Source organism: Magallana gigas, chromosome 3, assembly GCF_963853765.1.
Source record: "Magallana gigas chromosome 3, xbMagGiga1.1, whole genome shotgun sequence".
Taxonomy (NCBI): domain Eukaryota; kingdom Metazoa; phylum Mollusca; class Bivalvia; order Ostreida; family Ostreidae; genus Magallana; species Magallana gigas.
In genome coordinates, this window is record NC_088855.1 from 58,871,151 (window position 1) to 58,885,336 (window position 14,186).

General features: G+C 38.8%; 2 protein-coding genes across 2 annotated transcripts; both read right to left on the reverse strand.

Annotated features, from left to right (window-relative positions):
- Nucleotides 1-41: 41 nt before the first annotated feature.
- Nucleotides 42-1,022, reverse strand: LOC136273476 (uncharacterized). The gene is made up of 2 exons (XM_066077910.1): nucleotides 892-1,022; nucleotides 42-780 (listed from the first exon to the last, which is right to left on the reverse strand). The coding sequence occupies exons 1-2, from the start codon at nucleotides 1,020-1,022 to the stop codon at nucleotides 42-44; spliced, it is 870 nt and encodes a 289-aa protein (XP_065933982.1).
- A 101-nt stretch (nucleotides 1,023-1,123) lies between these two features.
- LOC136273477 (uncharacterized) lies at nucleotides 1,124-3,829 on the reverse strand. The gene is made up of 3 exons (XM_066077911.1): nucleotides 3,353-3,829; nucleotides 1,508-3,241; nucleotides 1,124-1,375 (listed from the first exon to the last, which is right to left on the reverse strand). Exons 1-3 carry the CDS (start codon nucleotides 3,827-3,829, stop codon nucleotides 1,124-1,126), a joined length of 2,463 nt encoding a protein of 820 aa, XP_065933983.1.
- Nucleotides 3,830-14,186: the final 10,357 nt, after the last annotated feature.

Consider the following 14,186-nt stretch of genomic DNA (forward strand, 5'->3'; position numbering starts at 1 on the left):
TCCTGGGGTGTCCTGCTGAGTTTCCGGCAAACAACACATGATTAGATAATGGTCGAAATAAGTCTCTTTCCTCCAAGGATCCAAAAGCCATGAGAACGCACGGCGCCTTCAGTAATTGCTCTTCCCTGGTGGAAAACTTTATTGTGGAAGAAACGTACCAGTAGAGTAGCAACATGTCCATTTGGAATTATAACAGGGTTCAACGAAGCAAGTCCACTGCCCTGCAAGTTGTTGAGACGGCCTCCAACTCTCAGCAAGCCAACATCATCAATGTATGGAGATAAATCTTGAATGCGACTGTTCCTAGGTAGATTATGTTTTCCTTCAATTGCTTCGAGTTCAGCCTTAAAAGCCTGACGTTGCACACATCTAAGGATGAAGTGCTCCGTGTCTTTGAGCTCAGATTCATGTTTGGTGTTCTGGCACAAGTGCCAGCCTGTACAGTAATTTGAACCTCTGTAGGAGGCAGACACATGGCGAAGGGTAGACAGTGCAGACAAAAGACTGTCCCATGTAGAGAATTTTGCGAAACGATCCTCCATTGGAGTCAGATTTTTTGATAGGTCTGCTTTAAAAGCACTCACTTCCGGTCGAATATCCTTGTCTTCGTCAGGGCTGACAAGTGGATAGTCAACTTCTGGTCCAATCTCTGTTAAGTCTTTTGAACAAAACTGCTCTGGTCCAGTGAGCCAGGTGTCCAACATATTTCTCATATCAGAAACTGATCCCTTAGTTGCTGCATCAGCTGGATTCAGGTGAGTAGGTACATAATTCCACTGGCTAGGGGTTGACACCGCATGAATACGTACTATCCTATTGCTTACATAATTGTAAAAACGTCTTGTTCTATTTCTAATGTACCCCTATACGACCTTGCTGTCTGTGAAGTACCTAAAAGAGGACGTTGGGATAGAAAGATGATCTGAGACGAACTCTCCAATCTCTGTTGCCAATACGGCTCCACAAAGTTCCAAACGTGGAATACTGTGTCCTGCTGAAGGAGCAAGCTTTGACTTTCCCATTATGAATCCTATGTAATGATTCACCTTCAGGTAAACTGGGGCGGCAATCGCTGTTTCGGATGCATCAGAGAATATCAGCACTTGCGGGTGTGAGGCTATGCTTAGCGAACTTGGAACAAACATACGGGGAATCGTAGAGTGCTCAGCTGGTCTAGGGACATGCTCCAAGTCTCCCATCTATCTCTGTGCTCTACTGGTAAAGGATCATCCCAGCTTGGACGTCTTGTACACATCTCGCGTAGAATCATCTTTCCACAGATTGTCAGTGGAGACAGGAAGCCTATGGGGTCAAAGATACTATTGACCTTGGAGAGGATTCCTCGTCTGGTAAAGGGGACATCAGCATCTGGCTTCTGGAAGATGAAACAGTCAGAACTCAAATTCCAGGCCTATCCTAGGCTGTGCTGAACCAAATTGTCATCGTCACCAATTGAGAAATCCTTTATGTCCTTTCCTAGGTCATCTGGATGGAACGCATCCAATACCTCTTGTACATTTGATACGATCTTGTGCAGTCGTATTTTACCTTCTTCGTCTAGTGCCTTCTGAGTTCGCCTCATTAGGCCAATTACTTCAACAGGAGTTGGTCTAGACGTCAATGCATCATCAACATAAAAGTCCTGGTTTACAAAGCTAACGACCTCAGTATCCGCATCTCGTACTGCACGCCTTAGCACGTATGTCGCCACGGCAGGGGAAGGTCTGTTCCCAAAAACGTGGACAGTCATACGATACTCGATCATCTTCCGATGTGGATCATTGTCTTCGTACCAGTAAAATCGTAAGTAGTGTCTGTCCCTCTCCTTCACAAAGAAACGGTAAAACATCTGCTGGATGTCACCAGCTATGGCACATGAATCCTTGCGAAATCGCAACAAGATTCCGAGCAAGTTATTGGTTAAGTTGGGTCCAGACAAAAGAGCATCGTTAAGTGAACATCCCTGATGTACTATCGAGGAATCAAACACAGCACGAACCTTGCCAGGTTTCTTTGGGTGTGTCACAGCAAATATTGGGATATACCAGCAGTGTCCATTTGGTATCTCTGGTGCCCTCTCTGCTGCTCCTGTGTTGAATATGTTTTCCATGAATTTACACATCTGCTTTAGTTTTTCAGGATTTCTCTTCAAACTGTTGTCTAGGATGATGGCCCGTTTGAAAACTTGAGCCCTGTTGTTCGTCAAGGTTGGACGCGTGTTCTTAAAGGGGAGGGGAGACGTCCAATTTCCCCTTGAGTCCATATGAAACGTTTGATCCATCATTGATAGAAACTCGAGATCTTCTCCTGAATTTCCAATCTTGTTGTCATGTCTATCTGTGTAAAACACACTATCTTCCTTAAAATCTAGGGTCTGAGAAGATCCGTTGTTTAGAGGGCCTTGAACCTTAACATGAAGACTGTTTTGGCATGGAGTAAATATTGTACCTCTACCATCATGCTGAATGTTAGTCTTTAGAACACTGAGATCGCTCGGCTTGTGACGACCATCCAAACAAACGTCACCAATTATCACCCATCCAAGGCTCAGTTTTTGTGCGAAGGGAGATGCTGAGGGTCCTGTCACTTGACCTTGCACCTGATGTACGTCCACCAAGTCCTTACCAATCAAGAGCTGTATGCTGACATCTTTGCGAAGTGGGGGGAGTTCATTGGCGATGTGTCGTAAGTGAGGATGAGCACGGGCAACCTCTGGGGTAGGAATTTCCATCACATTATCTGGAATGTCATTACACTCTATAATGGGCGGCAGCTTGTGATAAGCAAGTCCATCCATAGACTGAATACAGAATCCAACTGCTCTTCTCCCAGATGCCTTAGTCACTCCAGCACAGGATTTAAATCTATAAGGGATCGGGTCAGATGTGACCCCATGTTGGTACAAAAGTTCAGAGCGCGCTAGGGTGTGATTGGTCTGGTCGTCGAGCAACACATACACAGTCACAGCATCTTGCGGACGATCAGTGGGAAATACCTTCGCTAGAACGATCTTAGCACAGGAGCGTCCACCATTAACAAAGCCGCAGAGTGTAGTACATTTAGAGGATACCTCTGTTCCCTCCCCGCCATAATTGTTTGCCGTTTTTAAACTGTTGAAGGTTGTTCTTCTAGTATTTGACTCGGTAACATGTAGTGCTGTTGGGTGTAGTTCACTGTCACATTTCTCACACTGTATGGGTTGTTTGCAGTTTTTCATCAGATGGTTATTTGATGCACAGCACTTAAAACAGATGCTCTTCTTCTTTAACAAGTCCTTGCACTTTTTCATATATCATGTTGAGAATTCCCTGCAGTGGTTTAAAGAATGATCTGATAAATGTATCGGGCACACTTTGTCTGGAGGTCCTGATGTGTTATTATGGACATCTGTCTTCCGGACAATCACTGACCTTTGGTCTGTAGCCATACGTGACGTGGTAGATGGTTTACCTGTAGTTGTTTGAGTCTCTATGTGAAAAAATGCAGGGTCATTGCGAATTCTGGACAACTCACTTACGAAATCCAATGCAAAGGAGAAGGGTGGATAGGATACGTTGTGTTGCTTTTTGTAATTTGCCGCTCTTGTCGTCCATTTCTCCTGTAGATTAAAAGGAAGCTTGTGGATGATAGGAGAAACTCCAGAGGAAGAGTTGAAATATGATAGTAATGTGGAGTAATGCTGATTTTCCATTAATGATTCAATCTCTATCATAATATCCACTAACTCATATAACTTTTTATTCTCCTTGTTCCCAAGTCTTGGAAATGAATTAAGTTTGTGCTTGATGGATGCCTCCACCATTTCCGGGGCACCGAACCGCTCGTCCATACGTTCCCATATCCTCTTAACTCCCTGTGATGGATCAGAGCCTAGTGATGATCGGATAGTCTTCTAGCGTCTAGCTGAATCTGGTCCCAGCCAGCGAATAAGTAGATCCATTTCTTCAGAAGGGCTCACATGTAGCTCAAACATGATGCTCCTGAAATTAGTCTTCCACGCAGAGTAATTCTCTGGCTTTTCTCCAAATGTTGAAAGCCTTGTCATTAGTAGGTCTTTCTTTAGAAGGAAGGATGTCAACTCTGACGCAAATTTGTTGTCATGATTGGGAATGACAGAATGTTCGTGAACAACAGGCACTGTTCTATACACAGAATTGTTCTGGATGGGTACTGGGTTCATAGTCCTTGGCTGAATAACATTCTCTGGTTGATGGGAAAAATGTTCAGCGATATATGGCTCGGTCCTATCTTCAGAATTGTGCTGGATGGGTACTGGATTCACAGTCCTCGGCTGAATAACATTCTCCGATTGATGGGACAAATGTTCAGCGATATATCGCTCAGTACGAGTGTGTTCCACAGGAATAGCTAAAGCGGGAGGACGTTCGTCTTCATCATAGATAGAAGCAGCTTTAACTTCCGCCTCCATTTCTACTGCCTCTTTCTTCAGTTTAAGAACTGATAGCTCAGCGTTTAGCTGCTCCTCTTCCTTTTTGTGTTTTATTTCTGCTTTCTTCTTCTGAATTGATGCCTCTTCCTCTGCTAATTTCAATTTGGCTTGAACTTCCTCCAATTTTATGGTGGCTCTTAGTTTCCTTGAAGATGACGAGGAGACTGACTTTGCGTCCACATTTTAGATGATTTTTATCTGCGTCGTTGCAGCCTTAAAAATCTTCTCACAGTTTGCACACGACTGTTCAAAGATTCTCCACTCTTTCATGCTTTCTGTTGTTCTCTCTCTTTTCAGAAAATCAAAAAATTCTAAACAAGTCTTATTATAACCTTGGTAGTTCTGTTGCAACTTCAACTCCAAGTCATTCGCATAATTGATTCCACAACTAGAAATCCTGTTCAAGCTTTCTTGATATCTGTTCCAAGCCTTTTTCCACTCTGTCCTTATGGTGTTCCCTCTTGTCTTCATAATGTTGTTCTCCCCTTTCCGTAAGAGTTCGTACCCGATCATGTTCTGTAGAATCTTCCGTCTCTTGAGGGGTTTGAGGGGTTCCGTCCTTGTTTGACGCCATTTGGAAATGGAATTTAACTATGCTGCCTATGACCTTCACAACAACTGAGCAAGATCAATTGCAGTAGTTTAACCTTTATTGATGTGTGTACAAGTGGTTAAATCTTAAAACATAACAAAGCGTTCATTAACATACACAAATACAACTAAAAAAGCACAGATGTACTGTGCAATACAAGAAAGATTGCATGACTAGATATTTGACTATTTTGGTGTAAAACAAATGAACTTGATCTATTTGATAAGGAAAATCCACATTTTACAACATGCCATTTGCACTACATTTTCGCGCGGTTTCTAAATGTAAATAAACAGCCTAATACACATGTATACTTGTCATAATGCACTTAATTCTTCCTACAGTTTTCTGTCAATGTGTTTAATTTAAATACTATAAAAAGTTACAAAATGTTAAGTCTAATGATGAACCTGATTAAGCTTGAATACACTAAACATTGCTGTGCTGTCTATAGTTTAAAATCTAAATTCTTCAGAAATATTTTTGTACAAGTTAACCACTCTGAGTTTAGTATATCCGGTAATCCTTTTTGGTACAAGTTAACTACAACGTATATCTGGTCATTCACTCACTTCCTGTCAGCCTTACTGACCAGTCCGGTCTCACTTTGTCTATCGTCTTCAATCTGGTTAGATGCGTACCTCGAGCCACTAAGTTGATATTCTCTACCAAAACATCATGTAATGACATTGGTCAGTCCGTTTCTGGGTTCTGTGCTTGATATGCAAATTAGTATTAACTTCAATGAAATCGAACAACCAATCGATGAGTAATATGATAATCAGCGTACAAAATTTTAGCACGACCCGACAAGCAAACTGGCATGCTGTTAGTAAAACGATAATAAGTCTTTTTTATTGAAGTAATTGCTTAAATCAGTCAGTATTTAATTGTATTTTTGAAGTTTAGTTACAGATGACAATTTTATTATGCAGATAAAACATTCTCAAAAGTATGGCACGCCATTATGGTCTTTAAAGTAATTTACATATTTTTTCTATGTATGAAGTAAGGTTCTATATTTTCCTATTTAGTAATTTGTTATTTCTATTTGTTGTAGTTTTTTACCAATATTATTCACGACGGCAACGTTTTCCACACAAAATAAACTATGAAACCCGTGTGACTTTTGTTTGCGTTGTGCGTTGTGCAAGGTTAGCTATCTGCCTGCACCAGGCAGAATAGTAAAAAATTAGTGAATTCGTTTGGCATGTCTGCTGAGGATCAACGGATACGGAAACTCACACCCAAAGGCCTCGTCATGTTCAACGAACAGTGTGAAAAGCTGAAAAGTAAAACCGATGAAACCTGGGCGGAAGTGGAGGATGCTCTTGTAACATCTGGAACATGCGCAAAGGACTTCCAAAAAATAAGAGAAGTAGAACGTTTAATTTCTGTGAAATTCAAAGATTTCTGTATATCTAGTGAAGACTATAAGAAATATCTACTTTCTCAAAATACAGAGGAGGCGGTCAACTTGTTAAATGAATTAGAAGTTTCAATGACCAAATATTTTTCAATTGTAAAAAGAACAAGTGATGAGTTGAAGGAAACCAAATTTGAACTCCTTGAAACACTAAGTCATGTGTCGTCTAATGTATCAAGTTTTCAAAGAGCTAAAGCGCAAGCTGAAAGGGCGAAACTAGAACTGATCAAGAAAGAAGGTGAGCTTTTAAAACAAAAAACTGATATCGAAGCAAAAATTAGTATCGTCAGACAGGAGAAAGAAATCATCTCAGCAGAAGCGGACTTCACAGAAGAAGAAAAGATTGATCTTCCGATCTACTCAAGGGAACAGATGACGAGTGCGTTTATCCTCAAACACGACCATAACCCATCAAATACCGAGGATGGCCACATTCAACAAAATCAACCATATTTTGAACAGAATCCACCAATCAGTGTTCAACATCCAGAGGCGGATGACCGACATCCGGGATATCTAAATGCAGTTAATCAAGGTTGTGTTCCTTCAATTCCAATTCATCAAATGCATCAATTGTGTGCGCCTTCTAATTCAGTGAATCCAGTTTGTTCTACCTCGATTTCAGTGCCTCAAGTTTGTGCTTCTCAAAATTCAGTGTCTCAAGTGAATGTCCCTTTAAATTCAGTGTCTCAAGTGAGTGTTCCTTCAAATTCAGTGCCTCAGATGCGTGTTCCAAATTCAGTTGATCAACGGAGTGCTCCACTGAATGCAGCTTCTCAAGTGTTCGTTCCCTCGAATTCAATGCGTCAAGTTTGTGTTACTACAAATTCATTGCCTCATGTAATTACCGCTCCAAATCTAGTACCACCACGGACCGACAACACTTCGACAATGGCCGACTTTTCAAAGTTTTTGCTACGCAAGGATTTTCTACTCACTAGATTCGCCAACTTTGATGATCGTCCAGAAAATTTCAATTCTTGGAGTTCTTCATTCCGGAGTGTTACACTAGAACTTGGTGTCACAGAGTTTGAGGAAATGGATTTACTTGTGAAATGGTTGGGTCCAGAGTCGTCAAAGTTTGCACGCACACTGCGCTCCGCAAACACCCACAATCCTAGCCTAGGTGTAAAGCGTATTTGGGATAGACTGAACGATAAATATGGAAGACCTGCGCGGGGGTGTTAAGGAAGCATATTGGCAGTTTAGCGTCTTATTTTGACTCTTATATTAAAAATCGTGGAATTAAATAATTATTTTGAATAAGATCAAAAACTTAGTATTGTCCTTTAAAATAGATGTCAGTGCAATAAAATTGGGTAGTACATTACTGCCACACTGGTGCTTTATCACGTGACAACTATAAATAACTTACGTATATTCCTTAACATAAAACGAGATAGAACAACACTACCCCGCGGTTTCCAAAATAAAATAAACATACCAAGTGAAAGCAAATCATCTCAGTTTAATCAAAACCGCTGCTAGAATTCTATGTTTGTCCTTATTAAAAAGTTATTTATCCGGTTCTAGTAAAACCTTCCCAACTTTTATATAGTTTGTACGGAAAACGGCAAATTGCATCAAAACAACACACAACATGGGATTCTAGCAGCACTTTCCAATTTAAGCATTGATCAAACTAACGATACGTACATGTATAAAATTTCAAGTTCAATATATACGGGGTAGTGTTGTTCTAGTCGGATTTTTATATCGTAAACAACGACAGAGGAAAGCCTGGCCGAGAAAGAAAAGCAAATTTACATACCTTTTAGCGAATGATTGATAAAACTAACATCTCCCCTAGTATTCTTATGTTCAGTCCTCAATAAATCACACCACAATACTTTATTAGAGTTCTTAGAATAGTTATATTTTGAATATGTTTACAATGCTTTCCGATCAAATTCAAACGACATTCAACTTTTAGTCATGACGTCATCAATGTGTAAATCTACGTAATACAAACTAATTTCTGGAAAAAAAAAATTGTCTTTAGTATTTTTTATTTGTTTTTGATCTACCTTTCGTTGCTTAGATATTTGAATATGTACATAATAACTAAGATTTGTGATTTCACGGAATTACATGTAACTCAGATTCCATATGCTTCCTTAACACCCCCGCGTGAGATGGTGGAACATGCTCTAAAACAGAAACTACACTCGTTTCCAAACCTCACAAATAAAGATCATGCCAAATTGTATGATCTCGTGGACATTCTCACCGAAATTGAATCGGCGATGACTAATCCAAAATACGAAATTTGTCTGAGCTACTTCAATTCATCTACTGGAGTACTACCCATAGTTGCCAAACTACCCATATCTCTACAAGACAAGTGGACCTCTCAAGCAGCTGGATATAAAAAACGGAATGATGTAGCATTCCCTCCATTTTCCTTTTTTGTCGAGTTCATCCGTGAAATGTGTGAAATCCGTAACGATCCTGGACTTGTATGTCAACCGTCCACAAACACAAACATAGCATACAGCAAACCTAGACCTACTGGCGCAGTCACTTCTCGTAAAGTTGAAATTGTATCATCAACTCCGTCAACACGTTGTCCCATACACAATGCTGGACATTCTTTGAACGAATGCCGTGGCTTCAAAAGAAAATCACTACGTGAGCGTCAAAACATTCTACGTGAGAAGAAATTATGTTTCCGATGTTGTGCCTCACAAAGTCATGTGTCCAAAATTGTACAGCGGACATTAAATGTGATATTTGTGATAATCCTTATCATGTCACAGCGATGCACATTGATCGTCGTCCTTCAAACCCCGAATCCCCTACACCAGTCTCAACAGCGAAAACTGCCTTAAGCAATGGCGGGGAGTATGAAGAAGGAAAACATGGGAGTGGGAGTCGTTCTTGCGGGAAGATCGTTTTAGTGGACGTGTTTTGTCAATCAAATCCTGCGAAAGTTATCGTGTTTATGCGACAATCGATGACCAGAGCAACAGGACGTTGGTGTCCCCTTATTTGATAGATCGACTCGGAGTTACAGGAGAATGTAAACCCTACACTATTACGTCATGCTCCGGTGTAACGACAGTCGCTGGACGCCGTGTGAACGGATTATGTGTCAAAGCCTTGGATGGTACAACTACATTCAACTTACCGGAAGTCATTGAATGTGATTCTATTCCTAGTGAGCATCTTGAAATACCTACTCCCAAAGTCGCTCAATCACAACCGCATCTACAATGCATTGCACCTTTCATACCACCCCTAGATCGCAATGTGAATGTTGAACTGTTCATAGGACGTGACTTACCCGATGTACATCATGTGCGCGACCAAATTACTGGCAGCCAAGGTCAATCCTTTGCTCAACGTCTTCCACTAGGATGGGTCGTCATCGGTGAAATTTGTATTGGTAAAGTTCATCCTCCAAAGGAAGTGAATGTAAAGAAAACGCATATTCTTAATGACGGAAGGTGCACCACCTTTCCAGTGTGTCACAACAATATCAATGTCAAGGACAATGATGATGACATATTCATACGAACACCATTTGACAACAAGATTGGACCTTCTGTTGAGGACCGCAAGTTTGTAGCTCTTATGGACGCAGAGTTCCACAAAGACACTGATGGTTTTTGGTCCGCACCATTACCTTTCAAGGAGTCAAAACCAGTGATACCTAACAATTATTCACAGGTCTGGAAACGTGCTTTGATCCTCAACACAAGTTTAAAGAAAGATCATCTCAAACGACAACACTTCTTAGCATTCATGTCAAAAGTCTTAGCTAGTGGGGCAGCAGAAGTTGCTCTTTCCGACATACCTGGGGAATGCTGGTATTTACCCCTTTTTGGGGTGTACAATTCGAAAAAACCGGATCAAATCCGAGGAGTATTCGACTCGTCGGCTGTGTTTCAAGACGTTTCATTGAACAGTGTGTTAATGTCTGGACCAGACTTAACAAACAACCTTGTTGGAATCCTCATGCGTTTCCGTGAAAATGCAATTGCTATCAGTGGTGACATTCAGCAAATGTTTTATGCATTTCGTGATCATGAGGAGCATCGTGATTACCTCAGATTCTTTTGGTACGAGGATTACAACTTTGAAAAACCTTTAATACAATACCGAATGAAAGCTCACGTTTTCGGTAAAACACCATCTCCAGCTGTTGCCACCTATGGACTTCGAAAAGCATCATCTGTTGGTGACGATGATGTTCGTAAATTTGTTTACAACAACTTTTACGTCGATGATGGACTGACGTCGCTTGCTACAGAATCAGAAGCAATCAACCTGATGAGAAAAACACAAGCAACACTGAAAAACAACGGAAACATTCGATGTTCAATCTTACTGGATTCTAAGCACACAAGAATTACCCATGAAGTCCTTAGCACGTTTATGGCTGAAGCGACAGCGATAGTCAACGCCCGTCCACTGGTACCTGTATCCACCGACCCTGAAGCACCTTGCGTTTTGTCTCCAGCTGTTTTACTTACTCAAAAAACCGTTGATTCAAACGAGGATTTTAAAAATCTCAGTGTCAGCGAAGTTTATAACATTCAATGGAAATTTGTTCAGTCTCTAGCGGAGAAATTTTGGTGTCGTTGGAAAAATGAATACCTGCAGAGTCTACAAGTGCGACGAAAATGGAAAGACACTCGAGATAACATCCAAGTTGGTGATGTCGTTCTTTTGAAGGACAGTGATGCACATCGCAACCATTGGCCGACAGGACTTGTTGAAAGAGTGTTTCCTAGCAAAGATGGACTTGTGCGCAAACTTGAAGTTCGTGTTATCAAAGATGGACAGTCGCGTATATATGTGCGTCCAATTTCTGAAATTATATTTTTGTGTCATTCCATTTAATGCTTATTGTGTTGTGACAATTTACAAAAACAGTTTCATGAACAACTTTTTGTGAACAGAGTACGGTTTATGCATTTAAGTGATATTTTCATATCAGACGGGGAGTGTGCTGTCTATAGTTTAAAATCTAAATTCTTCAGAAATATTTTTGTACAAGTTAACCACTCTGAGTTTAGTACATCCGGTAATCCTTTTCGGTACAAGTTAACTACAACGTATATCTAGTCAATCACTCACTTCCTGTCAGCCTTACTGACCAGTCAGGTCTCACTTTGTCTATCGTCTTCAATCTGGTTAGATGCGTGCCTCGAGCCACTAAGTAAGTCTTTTTTATTGAAGTAATTGCTTAAATCAGTCAGTATTTAATTGTATTTTTGAAGTTTAGTTACAGATGACAATTTTATTATGCAGATAAAACATTCTCAAAAGTATGGCACGCCATTATGGTCTTTAAAGTAATTTACATATTTTTTCTATGTATGAAGTAAGGTTCTATATTTTCCTATTTAGTAATTTGTTATTTCTATTTGTTGTAGTTTTTTACCAATATTATTCACGACGGCAACGTTTTCCACACAAAATAAACTATGAAACCCGTGTGACTTTTGTTTGCGTTGTGCGTTGTGCAAGGTTAGCTATCTGCCTGCACCAGGCAGAATAATTGCTATAGAGAGATTCTAAAAATAGCACACTGGTGGCAGATAAACAAAGTCAAAACCTGCATAAAATATCGCCTTGCAAATCAGAAAACATATATATGCATTCATAGAAATTAGACATATTACAAATTCTACTCACTCCATTGTGCTCCAATACTTGTCAAACAAATGAGTATGTGAAAATAAATGCAGCCCTGCTTGGCTACCCGTTGCATGTACACTGTACAACTTATCCGGAACATGTGGGTCAAACATAAAATACAAAATACAAACAATGCAGATATAATATTTCCGTAATAAATAAATACTACATTACGTATGATTTTAAAAATGAATGCAACAAATTAAAAAATTAACAAATTCAATATATCTTCTTTCTATTATCCCTAAGTTTTACGCTACAGTATAGTAGCAATACTTTTTTTTTTTTATTGATTTATGATCCTATGGGTACTGTAGAACTAGTTTAATCTGGGATAAAATGTCGTTAAATAATAAAGATTTCGGTTATTTAATTCCCCTTATTTAAACGTAATTGTGACGTCAGATTTCATGTCGGTTTTGTGTCGTCTCGATCTTTAAAAACTCCACTGATTATGAAAACTGCGCATAGAATTTTGTTTTATTTACCTATATAGCATTACACATTTACATTTACACATTTTATCTGGTTCTAAAAAGTTAAACTTTGATTCTCGCGAGAACTTGAGAACGCTATTTTGCAATGCTTGGACGCCAAAAAAAAATCAGTTGAATAAATGTGCATTTAGTCTGAATTTTTTATTCACATGCGCCTTGCTGGAAAAGCTCGCTGCGCTCGCTATAACATTTTAAGACTATAACTATATAATGAATACGTATTTTGATTTAATCTAATAACTAATGGAAACCTACGTGATCAAAGAGGACAAACATTACAACTTTGAAATATCGTCTAGTTCTAAGAGTTCAAAAGTCAACAGGAATGATATAAAGGGAGACTTTTCAACTTTTCCTTCTTTTCAGAAATGAAGACCATGGCGCTGTATGTGTTTGTGGGGTTTAGTGGAATCATCTTTGTTACTGCTGACAAACAGGGAGATGTGGGTTGTGACCATAGAACGTATGTACAATATCTTTCTACATATGTTGTTGATATTTCACTTTTGTTTTACAATTACGTATGCTTATAAAATTGTCTTTGTGTTCTATTTTTTTCAGATTTCAATCAACGTGTTGTTGGGGTGACAGTATCCACTATAATGATACAATAAAAAAAATATGCAGAGGTATGCATGTCTCTTCTATATATAAAGAATACCAAGATAAATAAATAAGTATAATGCACCATTTATATCATGTTTTACATAAAGAAACTTGATATATTTAGTTATATTAATATTACCATTTGTTTTGTTCTAGCCTGTCTTGGACAGTTATGTATACCAAAGTGTCCTTGGGGATATCATAGACAGCAATGTAATGAAACATGTACTTGTGATCCTAATATATGCGACGATGTGTTTGGATGTATAACGACTGGTAAAATATGCATGCAATATGTTAGTTGATTACATTTATTCTGCGAAGAAAAAATATCCTATAATTTGTTAAAGGTCCTGTAAAAACTCCACAAGCATTTATTGTTTTAATCATTTTGGATATACATTCGCCTTTTAAGATTACTAGTGTTTATTTATTTTTTAAAACATTTTTCCTTTATTTATCTTTTTAATTTATACTGTAAATATTAACCAGAAAGTTATAAGATTGTTTTAATATTGGCAATCATTATTTTATCCGTTTTTAAGGACCTGTACAGAGTTTCAGTTAATTTGTTACTGATGTTTTGATGTATCTAAACATTGAGATTTAAATTAGTGTCAACAATTTATGACAAATAGGTGGGACATATGTTTCAATCGGTATTTTCAGCAGATACTATTATCACAATGTCCGGAATTATCTATATATTTGATACAAACGGGAGAACAATTTAAGATTGTTTAAGTATCTTGCGTTGTCTGTATCAGCAATAAAATGCAGAGGATCACACTTTAAAGAGTTGATTACAGGTTTGTAAGAACTGAATCATTTATTTAACACAATCATTATAACAAGTATTTTACTTTTATTTATCAAACACAATCTTTTTTAACAATACCTTTACTTAAATATATCCCACCAATCTTTTTTAAAATGTGTTTACATATCTGAAAAAAATAAAATGTT